Consider the following 20,552-nt stretch of genomic DNA (forward strand, 5'->3'; position numbering starts at 1 on the left):
GTCTTGTTTCTACAGCACACAACATGATAACTTTATTCTATTAGTCGACACGATTACTACAGTGCATGAAAAGAGAAGTCTTGCCCTATATTTGTCGAGGTACGCTAGAAGCTTCCATGGACTCCTATCTGAGCTTAAAAAAAAAAAAAGGTAGGGGAAGGAGTTTAGCCGCGTACAATATTGGGAAATGAAGACAGCTGGCTCTATTTAAGGATTAGTAGTCATGCGAGGATTTCTGCTGAGCGATTTCCTGCCATCTCCCAACTGAGGGCTAATGCCCATGCACGGATTTCTGCTGCGTTTTACGTGGCGGAAATCCACGGCGATGTCCCACAGCTATTAGGTTCTATTGAACCTAATTAGAGATGAGCGAGTAGTGCCTTATGCGAGTACTGCCCGCTCGTCTCTAAAGATTTGGGTGCCAGCGGGGGAGAGAGGTGAGTGGCGTCGGGGAGATAGTATGAGAGAGATCTCCCCTCCGTTCCTCCCCGACACCCGAATCTTTAGAGACGAGCAGGGGGGAGAGAGTGAGAGAGATCTCCCCTCCGTTCCTCCCAGCTCTCCCTCGCCGCTCCCCGGCACCCGAATCTTTAGAGACGACCGGGCAGGTACTCGCATACGGCACTACTATGCTCGCTCATCTCTAAACCTAATAGCTCAGTGTTCATGCTGCAGTATTCCACCCCGGAATTCCGCAGAGTGAAAGAAAATACGGCATGTTCTAAATGCCGCGGGAATACGCGCGGCCGGCTTTCGTTGTAGTCAATGGAAGCCGTCCGTCACGCTATACTTCCGTTGTAGCACAGCGGAAGTATTGCGTGATTACAGATCCCCACCCGTGTCATCCCACACTGCCGGCGCTATACTGCGCAAGTGCGCCGGCCCGCCAGGAGGGACGTGCACAGCAGATACAGAGTGGTGAGTATGGTAGTTTTGGGGGGGCGCCGTGATTGACTCCGCTGTGACATTTCGCTGTCATGGGCATGGGAAGCCTGCAACCGCTCTCAGACTGTGCGTGAGACATGTGCGTGAAACACGCCATCATGCCGCTGCGTTACGCATACGCTAGTGTGAACCGGCTCTTAGAAACCACCTTAGCCCCTTCGGCAGTGCCGGCTGTGAGTTGCCCCTCTGTGCCCTGCAGCGAGACTGTGCGGCGCTGTAATGTCCGCGGTAATGAGGCAGCCGCCTACCCACAGCCCCCGTAGATAGTCCTGTCAGGGCGGGACCCTGTCCTCATTGCGCTCCCCGAGGAGGAGGCCTCACACCCCGACGGCCAGCTGCTGCCGTCACCCTCACACTGCACCTCCTTATACGGAGATCCTGCGGGACCGGAAGTGGTGTGACGGAGAATAGCTTCCCCGGCCGTGCCCCGTGTGAGCGCAGGCTCTGACTAACCGCTGACTATAAGCTTCCCGTGCCGGCAGCATGCAGGTGAGTGCAGCCCGGTGTTGTGGGGCCGGTAGGTGGCCGTCATCCGCATGTGTCTGCTGGTCCTAGGCTAGGGACTTATTCCGCACAGATGGCCCGCAGCACTCCTATGGCATATATCCCACTAGTCAGATCGTGAATGCAGTGTGAGCCCAAGACCCATACCCATATCCACCATGTCCATATGAAGTGACAGCATATCAGGCGCAATTATACTTCTGCTGATATGCTGCCCCTTCACCTGGATATGCTGGTCCTAGCCTAGAGCTGCTATATGTACAGGAGGTGTGCGCCCTCCTGGCACAGGGTCTGGTGTGTGGAGCGCCACCTGAGGGCGCCGTTGTTACAGCGTATTACTGCCCAGAATGCAGAGTACTGATCAGCCGTGGTCGTCGCTGCCGCCTGTCACACACACACGTGAAAGATGGTAGCAGGTTCTGTCATTGCGTGTGTTACATGCACATACATGGCGGTCAGCAGCCCGCAGCAAGCGCACAGCGGCATTACGTCCTGCGCAGTTGTCACCTGCAGGCGTCACGCAGCGAATTACACTCATGTGCTGCCGACTTTATACTGACGGTGGTAGAAGACCAATTATCTAAATGCGTGCCGTTTACGCAACATCAGTACGCGACAGAGCAGGACATTTTTTTTTTTTTTAAAGGGACAAGTCAGACTGCGTGTGCCGTGTGATATGTGCCGTGTGATATATGCTGTCATGTACAGTGAACCATTACTGCCATACGTGGCAATACGCCGCTCACAGTGGGCGCTACGTTATAGTGTTTTACAACCTGCTGTGAGCCCGGCCTGATCGTCTCTTCATCCACATGTAGACATTAACATTCATATCCGCTCTCTCAGAGGTTTTTATTAAGGCTGGGTTCACACTGGGCGGATTTTCCGCGGAAATTCCGTCCGGGATTAGCCAACCATGTGGACGAGATTTCTCAGAAATCTCGTCCACACGGGACATCGAATCCGTTGCGGCAAAGCTGGCTCTGTGGCGTGGATTCGCAGGCAGCAGCATGTTCATTTTTTTTTCTGCTGCGGACGCGCTATCCTCTATGGGAGCGTTGGCCGCAGCAGAAGAGCGTGCTGCCCGGCCGCTTCAAAACCCGCAGTTAGGTGCCGTGAGTTTTAAAGCAGTGGATTCCCAGCGGAAATCTTGCGTTTTTTCGCTGCGGCCAAACCATGAGATTTCCACCCAGAATCCGCCAGTGAGAACCCAGCCTAAAGGGTTTTCCGTGGATACTATTGAAATCAACGCCAGCCATGCCTGCAGTACAAGCGCCAGCCACTACATGCAGGTCGGCGCCGAGACTTCTGCTCCCGCCTCTGTGTATGTGCGGCGCTGACAGCATGCTCCTGCTCAGCTGATCAGGCGGACCCCAAGCGATGGACCCCAGCCGATCAACTACTGATGAATAGAGATGAGCGAACGCATTCGGTAAGGCCGATTTCGCAATCGAGCACCGCGATTTTCGAGTACTTCACTACTCGGGTGAAAAGATTCGGGGGCGCTGTGGGTGAGCGGGGGGTTGCAGGGGGGAGTGGGGGGGGGGGAGAGAGAGAGCTCCCACCTGTTCCGTGCTGCTACCCCCCGCTCCGCCACACCACGCCCCGCCCCCCGGCGACCCCCGAATCTTTTCACCCGAGTAGTGAAGTACTCGAAAATCGCGGTGCTCGATTGCGAAATCGGCCTTACCGAGTACGTTCGCTCATCTCTACTGATGACCTATCCAGAGGACAGGTCATCAGTAATATTCTCCCTGGAAACCCCAGTACCTCCCATATTATACCTGCAGCCTCCTTACTGTTCTGTACGTGGCACCTTGGTTGTAGCAGGTGGATCACAGGACCTGGTATGACTCCTGGTACGCTGTGTGGTTTGTACGGTGTAGTGTAACAAAGTCTGTGTCATTCCAGGACCCTAATGCAGATACAGAATGGAATGACATCTTGCGCAGAAAAGGCATCCTTCCTCCTAAGGAGGCACCGAAAGAGGATGAAGAGGAAGAAGCAGAGATCCTTAAGCAGCAGTCTGTTGGTGAGTGCCTGGTGTGACAGTAGGATCTAGCCTTATTACCTCTCTATACCCATGCTTACTCACAGTTTTGCAGGATTTGCTATCTCTTCTCTGTGTTTAGTTTGCTGATATATTAGATATTTTGTCAGAAATCCGCTATTGTCTACATTTAAGGCCGGCATCACACGGTTGGTTTCCGCATGCAGGAGCCCGGAGTGGAGTCCAGCTCCGACTGCGGCTGGCAACGCTGCGTACTTGCCTTCTTTCTTCTTCATCTGTATTGCGGATGATGGCAGGCGCTCTCTGGCAGGCATGCGCAGCACAAATCTTTTTTTTTTTTTTTTTTTCAATCTGTGTTTCTTTTCTGCGCTATTGCTAAGCGATGACACGTGTACCCGCAACCTATCCGCGGGCACCTATTGCGGATGGGACGCAGGTTGGACAGCTTCCATTGTCTCCAATGGAAGCCATCCATACGGACACCGCACAAAAATGGAATATCCTGTTTTTTTATTGTTTTTTTTTTTTTTTTTTCATCCGCGATTCGTTTCCGTGTGTGTGCAGGAAGAAGAGGTTTTGCATAGCATGTTCTGAACGGTATTTGCTGCAGATCTGTGATGCAGATGCTGACCACAGATTCCGCAATACCAATCCGTTCGTGTGCCACCGGCCTCAATAGTCACTATGGGATCAACAAATGTCTGCTTGTGTGATAACCAGCAAAAGTGCAAATCACAGTTAACCCCTTAACGACCGGGCCATAGTGTTTTTACGTCCTGCAGCTGCAGGACGTGTATGGAGGGAGGTACAGCGCGGGCGTCAGCTGTTTATTACAGCTGACACCCGCGGGCAATAGCCGCGCTCGGTCGTTCGGCCGTTCGCGGCTATTAACCCTTTAAATGCCCCGAACGCTGTTTGGGGGTCCCGCGCGGCCCCCCCGCGGTGAGATCGGGGGAGCCGTGCAGGTGTCATGGCAGCCGGGGGCCTAATGAATGGCCCCAGGGCTGCTTTAACAGACTGCCTATCAAGCCATCCACACAGGGTGGCTTGAAAGACTGCCTGTAAAAAAGCAGTATGACGTAATGCTATAGCATTACGTCATACTGCAGGAGCGATCAAAGCATCGCATGTTAAAGTCCCCCAGGGGGACTTCAAAGTAAAGTAAAAAAAAAAAGATCAATAAAGTTTTTTAAATTGTAAAAAAAAAAAAAGTTATAAAAGTTTAAATCACCCCCCTTTTGCCATATCTATTATTAAAAAATCTAAATCATAAAATAAAAATATGTATTTGATATCGCCCCGTCCGTAAAAGTCCGATCTATCAAAGTAGTGCATTATTTTTTCTGCAAGGTGAACGTCGTCCGAAAAAAAAAAATAAAGAACGCCAGAAATGCATTTTTTTAGTTACCCTGTCTCCCAGAAAAAACGCAATAAAAAGTGATCAAAAAGTCGTATGTATTCCAAATTGATACTATCGGAAACTACAGGACATCCCGCAAAAAATGAGCCCTTGCTCAACTACGTCGACGAAAAAATAAAAAGGGTATTGCGCGCACAAAATGACCGCAGAAAATAATTGAAAAAAATTAAATATCTTAAAAAAAAAAAATACAAGTACTACAGCAAAAACAATACTATATAAGTTTGGTATCGTAGTAATCGTACTGACCCATAGAATAAAAATATCAGGTCGTTTTTTGTTGCAGTTTGTGCGTCGTAGAAACAGGACACACCGAAAGATGGTGGAATGTCGTTTTTTTCCATTTCTCTCCGCTAAGAATTTTTAAAAAGTTTTTCAGTACATTATATGGTACATTAAATAGTATCATTGAAAAATGCAACTCATCCCGCAAAAAACAAGCCCTCATACAGCTACTTTGATGGATAAATAAAGGAGCTACGATTTTTTAAAAGGGAGTAGGAAAAAAACAAAAATGGGAAAAAAAGCAAAAAAGCCCGGTCACTAAGGGGTTAACGCTATCAAAATGGACGTACTGCCTCGATTTTTATATCTTTGTCAAGCAATCCCGATCAGACTCCCAAGAGCATTCCTGAAAAAAATCAGAGCCCTAATTTCCACCTTTATATGGACAGGAAGCAAACCGCGGCTGCGATACTCGCTGCTAAAAAGGGGAAAAGAAAAGGGGGGCCTGGGACTCCCAGACTTTTCCCTATACCATAAGGCCAATTTTGCAAACTGCATCCTAGACATTCTTAAAAGCAGAAGCACTAGGCTTTGGGTAGATATAGAACATTCAGGAGAAATAGACGGCCTATATGGAGCCCCCTGGATCCTGGCCAATCAGACCAAATTGATTCCCAACATCTCCCCATTTGGGCCACAACTATTTAGGACATGGGCGAGTTTCGCCCCTCAACACAGACTGGTCACAGTCCCAGACCCCCTAACCCCGCTCATAGCAAACCCCCTATTTAAAGCCATGAAGAGTCAGAAGGGACTGCTGTCTATCCCAGCGGTGACAACCCTGAGAGTGAAAGACGCGGTGACGCCGACTGGCCTGAAACCCATGACTGAGATCTTAGATCAGTCTCCACCCCAACCAGGGTCTTGGCTTCAGTATCTGCAGATGAGAGGCTTTGTGAGCACGCTGACCTTGAAAGAGAACCTGACGGCGCCCCTGACTGAGTTTGAACAACTCTGCGTATCAAGCTCGAGTCAGAGGCACATGATCTCCACGTTATATAAAATTCTGCTGGGTCGGGAGACGGGGAAGGAGACCCCGAACTATAAGGAGGCATGGGAACGGGAACTGGGGGAAAACATCACGGAGGAGGATTGGTGTAAAATCTGGGATCTAACCCACAAGCTATCCACAGCTGGCAAAATACAAGACCTCAAATATAAAATAGTCTCAAGGTGGTATAGGACCCCCGACCAACTACAGAGGATCTTTCACCAGTCCTTCCCCGTGTGCTGGAGATGCAACGGGAGCCGAGGCACAATGACCCACATTTGGTGGGGATGTCGCCCAGTGGCCGACCTGTGGGACGAGGTAACTACCTTGTATAACCACATCAATCACTCAAGAGTGTTGATGACACCGAAACTTGCCTTGCTCTCATTGTTTCCGGGCAGCAAAAAAGCCGCAAAATCGAGTCTACTTAAGCATTTTGTCTTGGCAGTGAGAAGACTCGTCCCAAGGTTTTGGCGCACCGCGACCGCCCCAACCAGGGGTATGTGGGTAGAAGAGCTCCATAAACTTATGAGATTTGATGAACTGGGAGCCGAGGACCCTAAATCCTGGGAAGCCTATTATAAGACATGGCAGCCATGAGTGGTATTCAGAGGGTCGGACGACCTTAAACGATGGTTAGACCAAGGCTCACTGGACTAAACCAATACAAGGGCTGGTGCCCAGAAGAAGCTCCACCCAGAGGCTTGCACCTATTCTATACATATCTCTCCCCCCTCCCCCCCCCATACTCTTCCCTATCTCCTTCCCCTGCCCTACCTGTCCGTGTGTGAGTTTTAGTTAAGACAAAGTTACATGAAGAGGAAGGTGGAACTTCTTATACATCCCTAATCGAGTTCGAGATAAGTTCCCCAGTCCTGAACAGTTTGGGAAAACAGAGGAGAGAAGATGAGGACACACGTAAAAAATACCCCGTTGGACAGTCACTACCAGACCAAGACGGCTGGGTCAGGCATACTCCTCATCCAGAACCTTCCCCTCATTCATTACTCATCATTCAGTTTCCATCTTCCCTTTTTCCATATTCACTTTATCTTCCTTCTTTGCTCTGTTGCAGATTTTTGTAAAAGAATTTATAGTATTGATGCAAAGAATGAAGCAATATCTTTATTTGTTTGAGATGCAACTAAAAATTTATTTGAACCTAAAAGTGCAAGTCACTTTATTTATCTAGGTAATATTTTTGTAGTAAACTGCTGACTAATAGGGATCTCACTTCCTACTAAGGTCGCTCTCAGACACCGCTTTTTACCACGGCGTCCGCACTAATTGTGGTACAACGCTCCCATTGATTTTAATTGAGCTTCTCAGACCTGCCCTTGAACGCGGCATTTGTAGCGCTGCACTTTTCCAGTGCTGTCTGTTCTATTTTTCTGCGCTTTTTTTTAACACACCTCCTCACCAATCACAATGATGGAGTGCGTTAAAAAGCGCTGTCAAGCGCTGTGACACGTGTTTAAAAACACTGCTCTAAATCCCTGTAAAATGTCGCAGTTCCGATTAATTGAAAGCATGTGTTAGAGCGGCCTAACCTGCTGCCCAGTGCCTGTCGTCATATGAAGTCCGTATCTATTACCATAAAGTGAAATAAAATACAATGCAGGAAGAAGGCGGGCAGTGCTTGCTGTCGTCTCAACCTGCCCATAGAAGTCTATGGAGGGGAGCAGGAAGGAGAGAGAGGCAGAGACTTGTTGTAGCAATTTTTAATTTTGTATAAGATCTACTGAAATCACATGTACAGTGTGTAATGCCCTTCACGGTTCTGTTACTTATGAGGACATGCTACAGAGATATAGGAAAGAACGATCTCCTCTTTGTGAGACATTGTAGCAGTTAGTCTCCAACCACCATCTCAGAGAAGACTGTGGATTAGTCTGCAGAGGGGAAAATTGGTGCTAAATGTAGGATACTAGCTGCATAATTGTCAGCTATAGTGCTATTGTTCTTGTACACATATGATGGCTTGTTCTGAAAAGGTAGCTACACTTTCTATCCACAACTTGAAGGTTTTTTTTAATATGTATTATTTGCTGTTTGTACTGTATATCATACTATATCAATTAAAGGGGTTAACCAGATAGGCCATCAGTAGTAGATTGGCAAGGGTCCAGCACTTGGGACTCCCTCCACTCAGCTATAAGGCCATCCGTGCGTAAAGGCTTACATCTGTATTGCAGATGGTCCGGACGTCAGACATGCGCAGTACAAATTTGTTTTGTCAGAGCTAATGGACAATGTGGTCATGTGATTATCTTACACAATACAAGGTTGTGTTCCAGGGTCCATTTTTGATTACATTTGGACATAGCTGGAGGTAGAGGTGAAATTCTGACTGAGATTTTGCTGGAAATGTCAGTGGGCTTAAAAGTAATGAACTTTATATTAATGTTCGCAGCTTGTACGGTGATTACTACTAATGTACGCATTGAGTCTTTTTTATTTTGCTCAAGACAGATCTACAGAAGCACACTGGGTTACTATAGCTGCAGTAGACTGTTTCACTAAATACAGATGTGTCTACCCTTACCTGGGCTTCAATTCTCATAGAATGGTAGAGTTGGAAGGGACCTCCTGGGTTATCGGGTCCAACCCCCTGCTCAATGCAGGATCACTAAATCATCCCAGAGACATGTATGTCCAGTGTGTGTTTGAAGACTTCCATTGAAGGAGAACTCACTACCTCCCGTGGTAACCTGTTCCACTCATTGATCCCCCTCACTGTCCAATATCTAGTTTGTGTCTCCTCCCTTTCAGTTTCATCCCATTGCTTCTAACCTTTCCTTGTCCTTTTTTAAGGACTCAAATTTCTAGTGAAATAAAAATAATACATGACTGTGCCATTCTGTAAAAATGCATATGCTTTTTTTTTTCCCAACATAGGGGCCTAATCTATAGGGTACGTATGGTCGACAGTTGGCATCCATCAGAGGCATTATTCCTAGACATTCAGTTTAAAAAAAACAAAGCATTTAACCTCTTTTTTTTTATATCTACCCTGGAGCATGCATTGGATGTATAGGGCAGTGGGTATTTTGTGTTCCCTTGTGTCTCGCACTACATATCTCAGGATATGTTAAGGAAGGACGCATCTGGTTATCATTTCTTGTGCTGTATAATAGCAGGAACCTGCTTTGCTTTGATTGTGTTTGAATCCTTTGTGTATTCTTCTGTTTTAGTGAAGACCTATGAGGACATGACGCTGGAAGAACTTGATGAGAATGAGGATGACTTTAGTGAGGAAGATGAGCGCGCCATAGAACTATACAGGTGACTGTGAAGTAGTTGGTGACGAATATTGTCCAATATTTAGACAGTGCAAAACTGTCTGTCACAGTAACTCATGCTGGATGATACGTTTGGCACATTGTGAGATTTCTATCCAACTTTATACTACCTATTAGTTGATTTACTCAGTTCTTTACTAGAGATGAGCGAGTATACTCGTTTCGAGTAATTACTCGATCGAGCACCGCGATTTTCAAGTACTTTCATACTCGGGTTAAAAGATTCGGGGGGGCGTGGCAGGGCGGGGGGAGGCGTGGCGGAGCAGGGGGTAGCAACGGGGAACAGGGGGGATCCCTCTCTCTCTCCCTCTCTCTCCCCCCCCCCCCCCCCCCCCTCCCCGCTGCAACCCCCCACTCACCCACGGCGCCCCCCCGAATCTTTTCGCCCGAGTACGGAAGTACTCGAAAATCGCGGTGCTTGGGCGAAAAAGGGGTGTGGCCGAGTAGGTTCGCTCATCTCTATTCTTTACGTAAAAATTTTGGCACCATTTATTCATTTATTTTATTTTTTGCATGATGTTGCATTTGGGCAGCGTCCCTTTCTCACAAAGCCACATCCCCTTTTCAGGCGCTCCACAATTGGTTTGTAAAAGAGTCTAAAACATCATTAATGTGGTGAACAGTATGTAAAACCTTTTTCAAAACCCGGCTAATGTTGAAAAGTAAGTCTGCCTCGTTGTAATTTATGTCCCACTAACATGTTTTGCTCCCCAAATCTATACAAACAGCATTGACGCAACATTTTTATACACTGTATGATTCCATTTGGGGGTTCCTTTAGGCTGGGTTCACACTGGGCGTATTCCCGCTGGAAATCCCACGGTTTGGCCGTAGCAAAAACCGCGAGATTTCCGCCGGCAGAACCGCCGCGTAAAAACCCGCGGCTTTGAAGCAGTCCGGCCGCTCGCTTTTTCCGTTGCGGCCGGCGCTCCCATAGAGGAGAGCGCTGCTGCGGCGGAAAGAAAAGATAAACAGACATGCTGCATATTCTGAAACCGCGGCTGCGGTGGCCGCAGCTGCGGTTCCAGCCTGACTTACCGCAGCGGATTGGCCGTCCCGTGTGGACGAGATTTCTCAGAAATCTCGTCCACATGGCTGGCTAATCCCGAGATTAGCGGCCGTGGGCGGATTTGCAGCCGCGAAATTCCGCGCGGCAAATCCGCCCTGTGTGAACCCAGCCTTACAAGTGCCAAAAATGGCATTGTAACAGAACTTCCGAACACTATCATTATTGAAAAGGACACCGCTTTGGTGTACGTTTGACAAAGGTTCAGTTTGTTTCCTTATAGCGCTCTTTCACTCATGATAGTGCATAGTTCCTTTCAGAGGTTAGGTCACAATGCTGCTTTGGACACCTATGATGGAAACCCCAGACAGAATCTCACAGCATGTGAAAGAATGCTCCCTTGTTGCCTGCACAGCCCTGACACGAACTACAGTCTACTTAGAATGAAGGTGCAACAGTGCTGGCTAGTGTATGGAGTAAGCTGATGGACCCTTATAGTATGTCATATACTCATAACCCCTTACCACCACTAATGAGTCTTTTGACGGTGGGCGTTAAGGGGATTTAATCTTCCTCCCTTGCCGGGGGTAGTGGGTGCTCAGCTGTTGGATGACAGCTGGGCACTTGCTCTAATAGGAGGAACTAAAAAAAACCCCTTTGATTCCCCACTATTTAACACTTTACACACCGCGGTTAGTGCCACCGCTGCATGTAAAAGGCTGACACAGAGAGGGAGCTCCCTTTGCCACCCTTCGGACCCCCACAATGTATTTGCGGGGTCCTGATGGGTTGCCATAGAACTCAGAGGCTTGAATATAGTTTCTGGGTCTGCCATCTGAAGTATAGCAGTGTATTAGATGAATGATAAAATATGATGATATTAAAGTCCTCTAGTGGAACAAAAAAAAGTTTAAAAAATAAAAATACATCAAAACCCCACCTTTTGCCCTTTACTATGTTAAAAAACGTGATATAGCTGCATTCGCAATGACCTAGAGAAAAAAAGTTAGTACAGTATTTAAGCCGTAGAGTGCAGGTCATGAAAATAAATACAAAAACCATGGCAAATTTTGCCTATCTCGCCTTATAAAAAACAGAATACATGAAAACAGAATACATTGCATGGATCAACAAATGTACTGTTTAAAAAGTACAAGTCATCTCACAAAAAAAAAAACCTCACATAGCACCGTTGGGGGAAAAAATGTTGGTGGTCTTTTGAATGGTGGAAGCTATATAAACTTGGTATTGATGTAATCGTACTGGCCTGCAGAATTAATTTAACATATTCTGTATACTGCACCGTGAACGTGATTAAAAAGCAGTCCAGAATTGCAGCTTTTATTAATCTTGCCCCTAGAAAAAAATGGAATAAAAAGTAGAGATGAGCGAGCACCAAAATGCTCGGGTGCTCGTTACTCGAGTCGAACTTTCAGTGATGCTCGAGAGTTCGTTTCGAGTAACGAACCCCATTGAAGTCAATGGGCGACTCGAGCATTTTTGTATATCGCCGATGCTCGCTAAGGTTTTCATTTGTGAAAACCTGGGAAATTCAAGAAAGTGATGGGAACGACACAGCAACGGATAGGGCAGGCGAGGGGCTACATCTTGGGCTGCATCTCAAGTTCCCAGGTCCGACTATTAAGCCACAATAGTGGCAAGAGTGAGACCCCCCCCCCCCGCACTGTCAGCATAAAGATCGTTCTCCTCTTCTATATCTGCTTGTCTCCACCTCTGAGAACTCCCCTAATCACTTGGGGTATATTCAGGTATATTTGCTGCATATACAGTGTGGATAAGTCACAACAAACCTACAGTATAATGCTACTGAATATGGTTTTAAAAACCATACTCTGTTCATACAATGCAGAAAAATTCTGAGCATATTTTAGTACTATTTTCAGATCCACTGTATGTCCTATATGTTGCAGATATGTCACAGATTCACATGCCGGGGGGGATCTGCTGAGGCTGGACATCTTATATGGCTGAATATTTTATTAGCTTTTCAATCCTGTGTTATAAACCATATTATGTAACGTATGTTACAGGCAGCAGAGGTTGGCTCAGTGGCAAGCAGCTCAGATAAAGAATAAATTTGGTGAGGTGTTGGAGATCTCTGGACAAGACTACGTTCAAGAAGTGACAAAGGCTGGTAAAGATCTCTGGGTGATTTTGCATCTTTACAAACAAGGGTAAGTATTAATAGCTCTTGCACTAGGCATCTGAGAAAAAAAAGTCACCCGTTTGGAGAAATATTATACAGTGTTTCCCTGAAAATAGGTCCTACCCCGATATTAAGACCTATCAGGTTTTTGGGGGAGGCTTGAAATATAAAGCCTCCCCCGAAACAGGACCTAGCTAAAGTGCCCAGTAAAAACAAAAATCAATACTCACCTGATCTGCAGCGTCCCGATTGTCTCCAGCAGCGCTGCGTCCTCCTCGTCTTACAGCTGATCTTCTGCTGGTGACGGAGCTTTGAATACCCCGCCTCCAGCAAAGTGAGCGCTGTGATTGGCTAATCGAGCCCCAGCAGCCAATCACAGCCGATGCTCGATTAGCCAATCACAGCGCTCGCTTTGCTGGAGGCGGGGTATTCAAAGCTCCGTCACCAGCAGAAGATCAGCTGTAAGACGAGGAGGACGCAGCGCCTCCGTGGACACCATCGGGATGCCGTGGACCAGGTGAGTATAAGGTTCCCCCTGACAGTAAGACATTGTGCCCTTTTTGGGGCAAAAATTAATATAAGACAGTGTGTTATTTTTGGAGAACACGGTAGGTGGGATAGGGAGGGCACAGAGACTTCCTGTCTGGGAGTTTTATAACATTGTAGATGCAACTAAGGGCTTATTTAGACGTGCGTATATCAGCCGGGTTTTCACTCCTGGCCGATACACGCTGCCCCGCTCTGCAAGGGGAGGAGGAGAGCCTGGCTGGGAGCTAGTGCACTGAGCTCCCACCCCCTCTCTGCCGTCTCCCTGCCCCTCTCCACTGTTTCCAATGGGAGGGGTGGGACTTAGCTCCACCCCTCCCACTGCAAGCATAAGAGAGGGCAGGAGCTCAGTGCACTAGCTCCTGGCCAGGCCCACCTCCTCTTCTTGCAGAGAGGGACAGTGTATATCCGCCAGGCTTGAAAACTTGGCCGATATACGCCTGTCTGAATAAGCCCTAATACTAAGAGTTAAAGGAATTCACACAAATAGCCTATCCTGATGGCATTTTACTATCAGTAGTAGTTAAACTGGCATCTGCCACCCCGTAACCCCCGCCAATCATCTGCACACTGCGCCAGCGTGTTTGTGCACTGAGCGGATTTCTGCAGTAAGCAGACAGTTGTGTTCCCACTGCAGTGGTCCAGCTTGGCATTGTAGGCTAAGTTCACACTTATCCCAATGGGATCTTGGTGTGCAATATAAAGTCTGGTCTAGTGCAGAGCTCCTTCACCACCAGGGCTCAAATCTGTTCTGCACCCTCCCCATTGCCCTACCAAAACACCTTTTTTTTTTATTTTTTTTTTTTACAGCTATAAACCATATGTTATCACAATTAATTTGGGCACAATGGAAACCTCACCTATGGTAGCTAGTAAGATACTTGGAAAAGATAGAAGGGTGTGAGGACTGGGTCTTCCAGATATCTATGATATTGCTTAGCCAATCTAGTCTCTCAGCTTCATGGTGGAGGTCTGAATTCCAGAAATATTGGGTTCATAGAGACAATTATTTAGCGACCCCCTGTTCCGATTTAAATCCTTGCGTATAACCCTTCTCTGGCAGCTACATACACTATTTTATTTTTCTCCATTAATCCGTATCTCTTTATTGGCATGGATATATTCCATAACTTTGCCAAACCCCAAGGGCCTCTTCCAGTGGACTACATTCCTGTAGACCTACTCCAATATGCTGTTGCTTTCGTAATTGTCTCTAAGTGGACTGGATTGGATATTACTAATCTGGCACACTTATGGCAGGGAGATTTACCATATGCTCCGTTAATGTCTCAATACCATCTGACTCCCGAAGGCCATTATAAATGTCTACATATCTGACACTTTCCACGCGATCAAAAACCCACTTTGTTTCAGGGTGATTTAACCATATTCAAGATATTATTCTAGATCAGCTAAAAGGATGAAGAATATATATACCTTATTAAAGGGGTTGCCCTGCGCCGAAACAGTTTTTTTTTTTTTTTCCACCCCCCCCCCCCCTCCCGTTCGGCGCGAGACAACCCCGATGCAGGGGTTAAAAAAGAACACCGCACAGTGCTTACCTGAATCCCCGCGCTCCGGTGACTTCTTACTTACCGGTTGAAGATGGCCGCCGGGATCTTCTACCTCCGTGGACCGCAGCTCTTCTGTGCGGTCCATTGCCGATTCCAGCCTCCTGATTGGCTGGAATCGGCACGTGACGGGGCGGAGCTACACGGAGCTACACGGAGCCCAATTGAGAAGAGAAGAAGACCCGGACTGCGCAAGCGCGTCTAATTTGGCCATTAGACGGCGAAAATTAGACGGCAACCATGGAGACGAGGACGCCAGCAACGGAACAGGTAAGTGAATAACTTTTGATAACTTCTGTATGGCTCATAATTAATGCACAATGTACATTACAAAGTGCATTAATATGGCCATACAGAAGTGTATAGACCCACTTGCTGCCGCGGGACAACCCCTTTAAATGACAGAGAAACCTTTTAAATAAATCCTATCCACTGAAAGATTGGGAAATGGATCTTGCTCAGATGTTCGGTGACCTAGAATGGAAACAAGCCTTTTATGTGACACTAAGCACTTTAAATATTTAACCCTTTAACACTACAGGACGAACAGTTACGTCCTGCAGCTTCGGAGGATGTATGAAGGGAGATCACGGGGCGATCTTGCTCCATACAACGCGGGTTGTTTCTTACAGCCGAGATTCGCCCGCAACCGCTCCGATAAGCCGCTCATCTGAGCTGTTAACTTTTTAAATGCCGCCGACATCTCTGACAGCGGCATTTAAATCCCCCAAACGATCTTCCGTGGCCGTGTACGCCCCCCGCGATGAGATCACGCATTGTCGTGTGCATGTCATGGCAGCTGGGGGCCTATGATGGATCTCAGTATAATGTAATGCAATGGCATTACCTCATACTGCAGGAGCGATCAAAGCATTGCATGTTCTCGTCTTCTATGGGGACTAATAAAAAAAAGTTAAAAAGTTTTACTAATTTAAAAAAAAAAAGGTGTTTTTTTTAATATATTCTAAATGATAGAAACAAAAATACATATTTGGTATCGTTGCGTCCGTAAAAGTCCGATGTCCGATCTATCAAAGTAATGCATTATTTACCCTGCAAACGTTCCAAAAATTGTATGTATCCAAAAATGGTACTGACGGAAACTACAGGACGTACCGCACAAAATGAGCCTTTGCATGACTATGTCAACGGAAAAAAAAAGCTATTGCGGTCAGAAGCTGGTGAGAGAAAATAATTGAAAAAAATTTAAATATCTTTAAAAAAAAAAACAAAACATGTAAGTTTGGTATTGTAGTATCAATACTGACCCATAGAATAAAGTTATCAGGTCATTTATGTTGCAGTGTGTATGCCGTAGAAAAAAGACGCACCCAAAGATGGAGGAATTTAGTTTTTATTTCCATGTCTCTCCAATTAGAATTTTTTTAGTTTTTTCAATACATTATATGGCACATTAAATAGTACCATTAAAAAATACAACTCGTCCTGCAATAAACAAGCCCTCATGCAGTGACGGCGAGGGATACATAAGAGTTGTGATCTTTTAAAAGGGGGGAGGAAAAGCCGAAAATGCCCTTCCCCCTCCTCCCCCTTACAAACGGCCATGTCCTTAAGGGGTTAAATGTAGTTCACATGTGGTAACCCTAATAAAAATCACACTACGGCCTCCACTCACTTGTGGAAAAATTGGGTGAACACAGCGAAAGGCATGCTCTACATTTGCACATAATTTGCTCGTTCACACCATTCGTGGTGCATGCTGCGTGTTAATCCAGTTCCCATAGGAGTCAATGGGAACTCCTGCGCAACACGCATCAACGATGGGTCATGTCCTATCTTTTCTCGCAGCACGCACCTTAGATGCGGGCATTGTAGCCATGCAAGTATTTTGTGCGTCTAAAAATCGTTCATGTGAACGCTTCTTTAGGAAACCATTGGTTCTAATAGATGCGATCTTTTTGCATGGCTATCTGTGCGCAAAAAAACCTCTCTAGTCTGAATGGGGCCTAAGATGGTATTACACCCCAGTCTGACTAGCCCAAATATATTCTAACTGCACAGCTAATTGGAGAAACTGTGGTGACAGGGGTACGTTAATACATGTTTTATGGAATTGTTCACTAATTCAAAAATGTTGGGACTCTGCACTTCATATGCCATCATCTTTGGTGAGTTATGAAGTCCGAAAATCAGCTTCCCTAGCATTATTGAATATCTTCTCACAAATAATCCTACCAAAATTCAGGATATTATGCTGCAGAATATTAGCTTTATCCAACCTGAACGTATTGAGACATTGGACAAGCATAATGCCCCCAATATAGGAGAAACCATTACCTCAATAAACCAGGCCTGTATATATGTGAGAAAATGCTAGCAAGTAACACCCTTATGCTTCCCAAATTCCTTCATATATGGAGAATGTGGCCATCTAGTAACTATAATGATCTGTTAAGATCAGCTGATAAGTCATTGGAGTGAAGTTGTCACTGCGCGGAATGCTAAAGAAATTAGTTCCTAAAATTTGGTAAATGTATACTTATATGTAGAGATGAGCGAGTATACTCGCTAAGGCACATTACTCAAGCGAGTAGTGCCTTAGCCGAGTATCTCCCCGCTCGTCTCTAAAGATTCTGGAGCTGCCGCGGGGGGCAGGTGAAGTGCGGGGGGGAGAGAGGGAGAAAGAGATCTTCCCCCGTTTCTCCCCGCTCTCCCTCGCCGGCACCCGAATCTTTAGAGACGAGCAGGGAGATACTCGGCTAAGGCACTACTCGCTCATCTCTACTTATATGCTTTCTTCTTTTACTTCATTTTTTTTTTTTTTAGTTTTTAAAATGATTAGATCTCAACTCAACTTTTGGCTATTGTACACCTGCCTTTATATGCATGGATATATAGTTTTGCACATTAAAGATATATATTTTATTTGTTATATCTTGTTTTTTAAACATTTTATAAAAACCATTTAAACAGAGAACCGTTGATCAGTGCAGTCTGCTGGAGACAGACCTCTACCGATCTACTATTGATGACCTATCCTGAGGATAGCCCATCACTAGTTTACAACTAGACAATCCCTTTAAGCTTCCCATACACGTGCAATGAAAGTTGCCTGAAGTGGCTTCTTTTTTTTTTTTTTTTTTTTTTTCTTTCTTCCCATTTTGAGACGACAATCATTTTGGGGGTGCAGAGACATGCCCGGAAAAAAGTCTTCCATCTTGTTTGAAAATATGTCCATTCACTGTAAATACCGTGTTTCCCCGAAAATAAGACAGTGTCTTATATTAATTTTTGTTCAAAAAGGTTTAACTTTTTTTTACATGTATAGCTGCCTGGACACTATTTAAATTGACTTTTTAAATTAACTGTTAGCAGGGCTTAATTTTGGAGTAGGGCTTATATTTCAAGCATCCTCAAAAAGCCTGAAAAATCATTTTGCATCCTCAAAAATTCTGGAAAATCATGCTATGTCTTATTTTCAGGGTATGTCTTATTTTCAGGGAAACAGGCTATACATCCAGATTTGCTGAGCTTTCTGCAAAGCTGAGGTATATTTATGTCTATTCTTCTGCTGGCACTTGTTGTCCTATGTAGGATACACGCATTTAGCATCATATGCACAGCAGAATTAGGGAATCGCTTGTACATGGGCAATCTCATGGAAAAATCTCCCTTTCCCTCGGTAGTCGGACTTAAAATACAGCTGTTCTCGATCTGCGGTATCCTACTACTTGTGCCATCTGTGTTGGCGAATTGCTCTTGAATGAATGTTCTGGCCGTTTTTGTGTTTCAGTATTCCTCTTTGCACGTTAATAAACCAACACTTAGCTGCTCTTGCAAGAAAGTTTAAAGATGTGAAGTTTTTGAAAGCCATTTCAACGACCTGCATACCAAACTACCCTGACAAGAACTTGCCTACCATCTTTGTGTACCGTGATGGGGAAATCCGTGCTCAGTTTATAGGACCACTGGTGTTTGGTGGCATGAATCTAAAACAGGATGGTAAGTCAGCAGTCATTGGTCGCTGATGAAGTGGTCAGCTTCCTTTTTGCTTTCAATCTCTTAATTGAGCTACTACTATTTATGTACACCAACGTATTCCTCAGCAAATCGGGGCGTACACGAACAGACCAAATTACACCTTACATACAGCATTGAACTAATGCACAAAAAAGGGAAATGTTCAGCTCCCCCCATGTATATGTTTGAGAAATGGACTTGGAAAATAGGGGGGAGGGCCCTCGGCGCAAGAGCTTATAATCTGGAGGAAATAGGGGTGACACCGGCCATAGCAGTGTTTGTACAATGGTCCAGCCATCATTTAAGTAAGATAGTATATATAAAACTGTTTGCACCACCGATCACCAGCAGGTATCTGTGTATATACAGAAATGAAGTACATCTGGGTATATGGCTTGTGGCTGATACTGTAATCAGGTTCTAATGGAGAGTAGAACAGTATAAATGGGGATCAGGTAGATCGGGGATGTGATATGCCCTCTAAAGAGATGCGTTTCCAGGGCACACCTGATTGTCTGGGGTATCACATTCCAGAGAACTGGAGCAGCTTAGGGAAAAAGTCATGGAGAGGACTGTGTGGTTCATGTTATGGCAGAACGTAGTCTAAGGTAATTTGCAGGACCGGGAGCACAGATAGGGTGGTGCACAGACCTACTAACCTGAAACATAATAGTAATCATATACTTAGGAAGGGATGCAGACATTGTTTTCAAAGGTTTGTATAGTTTTTGGAGTCCTACCATTGTTTTGGCCAGTGAAAAGTTAGTAACCTCACATAGGTGATGCCTGTAACGTCACATTGATGCCAAGGCTTATCTCTTTGGAGGGTCCTTGACCGATCGGTTTGAGAATTGTCATGATTTTCTGACTTGTTTCAATAGGATTTTTTTCTTCAACCATGTTTTCTTTTACTGTAGAATTAGAATGGAAACTATCCGAATCCGGAGCCATCAAGACAGACCTTGAAGAAAACCCACGACAACAAATTCAGGACCAGCTCATGACTTCTATAAGGAGTTCTCTTGTCACAACCAAAGACTGTGATTCCGATGAGGACTAATTTATATACCTGTTTGTTGTAGTGTTTTTTGTTTTTTTTACAATAATTTTAAAATGCATCTGTGATCTGATGTGTTATCAGCGGTGTGGAACATAAATGGTGCCTTGCGAAAGTATTCATCCTCCTTGGTGTTTTTCCTTTTTTGTGGAATTAAAGGGGCTGTCCCGAGGCAAAAGTGACATTTTTGTTTTCTGCCCAGTCCCCCTTCTAAATCAAACATTACAATGTACACGTGTAAAGAAGGTTTCTACTCACCATTCTAGCGTTTCATCAACTTATAAAACTTCTTCCAAAGATGGCCGCCGGTCCTTTCCTAGGGATGCACTGCGGTTTTCTCCCACAATGCACCGCGGGTCTTCTCCCATGGTGCACCGTGGGCTCTGTGCGGTCTATTGCCGATTCCAGCCTCCTGATTGGCTGGAATCGGCACACATGACGGGGCGGAGCTACGCGATGACACGTAGAAGAGGGCGGAGCCAGAACGCCGCTCGTGCCCGGACCGACCAGAAGGGAGAAGACCCTTCTGCGCAAGCGTGTCTAATCGGGCGATTAGACGCTGAAATTAGACGGAGCCATGGAGACGGGTATGCCAGCAACGGAGGGGGTAAGTGAATAACTTCTGCATGGCTCATATTTAATGCACGATGTATATTACAAAGTGCATTAATATGGCCATACAGAAGTGTATAACCCCACTTGCTTTCGTGAGACAACCCCTTTAAGTTGGAATTTTGAAGGGTTTGTACTTTACACAACATAACTA

General features: G+C 45.8%; 1 protein-coding gene across 1 annotated transcript; it reads left to right on the forward strand.

Moving 5' to 3' along the window:
* Positions 1–1,296: 1,296 nt before the first annotated feature.
* Positions 1,297–19,904, forward strand: PDCL3 (phosducin like 3). Its single transcript, XM_066577617.1, has 6 exons — positions 1,297–1,434; positions 3,361–3,481; positions 9,351–9,441; positions 12,516–12,659; positions 18,503–18,711; positions 19,647–19,904. Exons 1-6 carry the CDS (start codon positions 1,429–1,431, stop codon positions 19,787–19,789), a joined length of 714 nt encoding a protein of 237 aa, XP_066433714.1. The 5' UTR covers positions 1,297–1,428; the 3' UTR covers positions 19,790–19,904.
* Positions 19,905–20,552: the final 648 nt, after the last annotated feature.

This window comes from Eleutherodactylus coqui, chromosome 1, assembly GCF_035609145.1.
Source record: "Eleutherodactylus coqui strain aEleCoq1 chromosome 1, aEleCoq1.hap1, whole genome shotgun sequence".
Classification (NCBI taxonomy): Eukaryota; Metazoa; Chordata; class Amphibia; order Anura; family Eleutherodactylidae; genus Eleutherodactylus; species Eleutherodactylus coqui.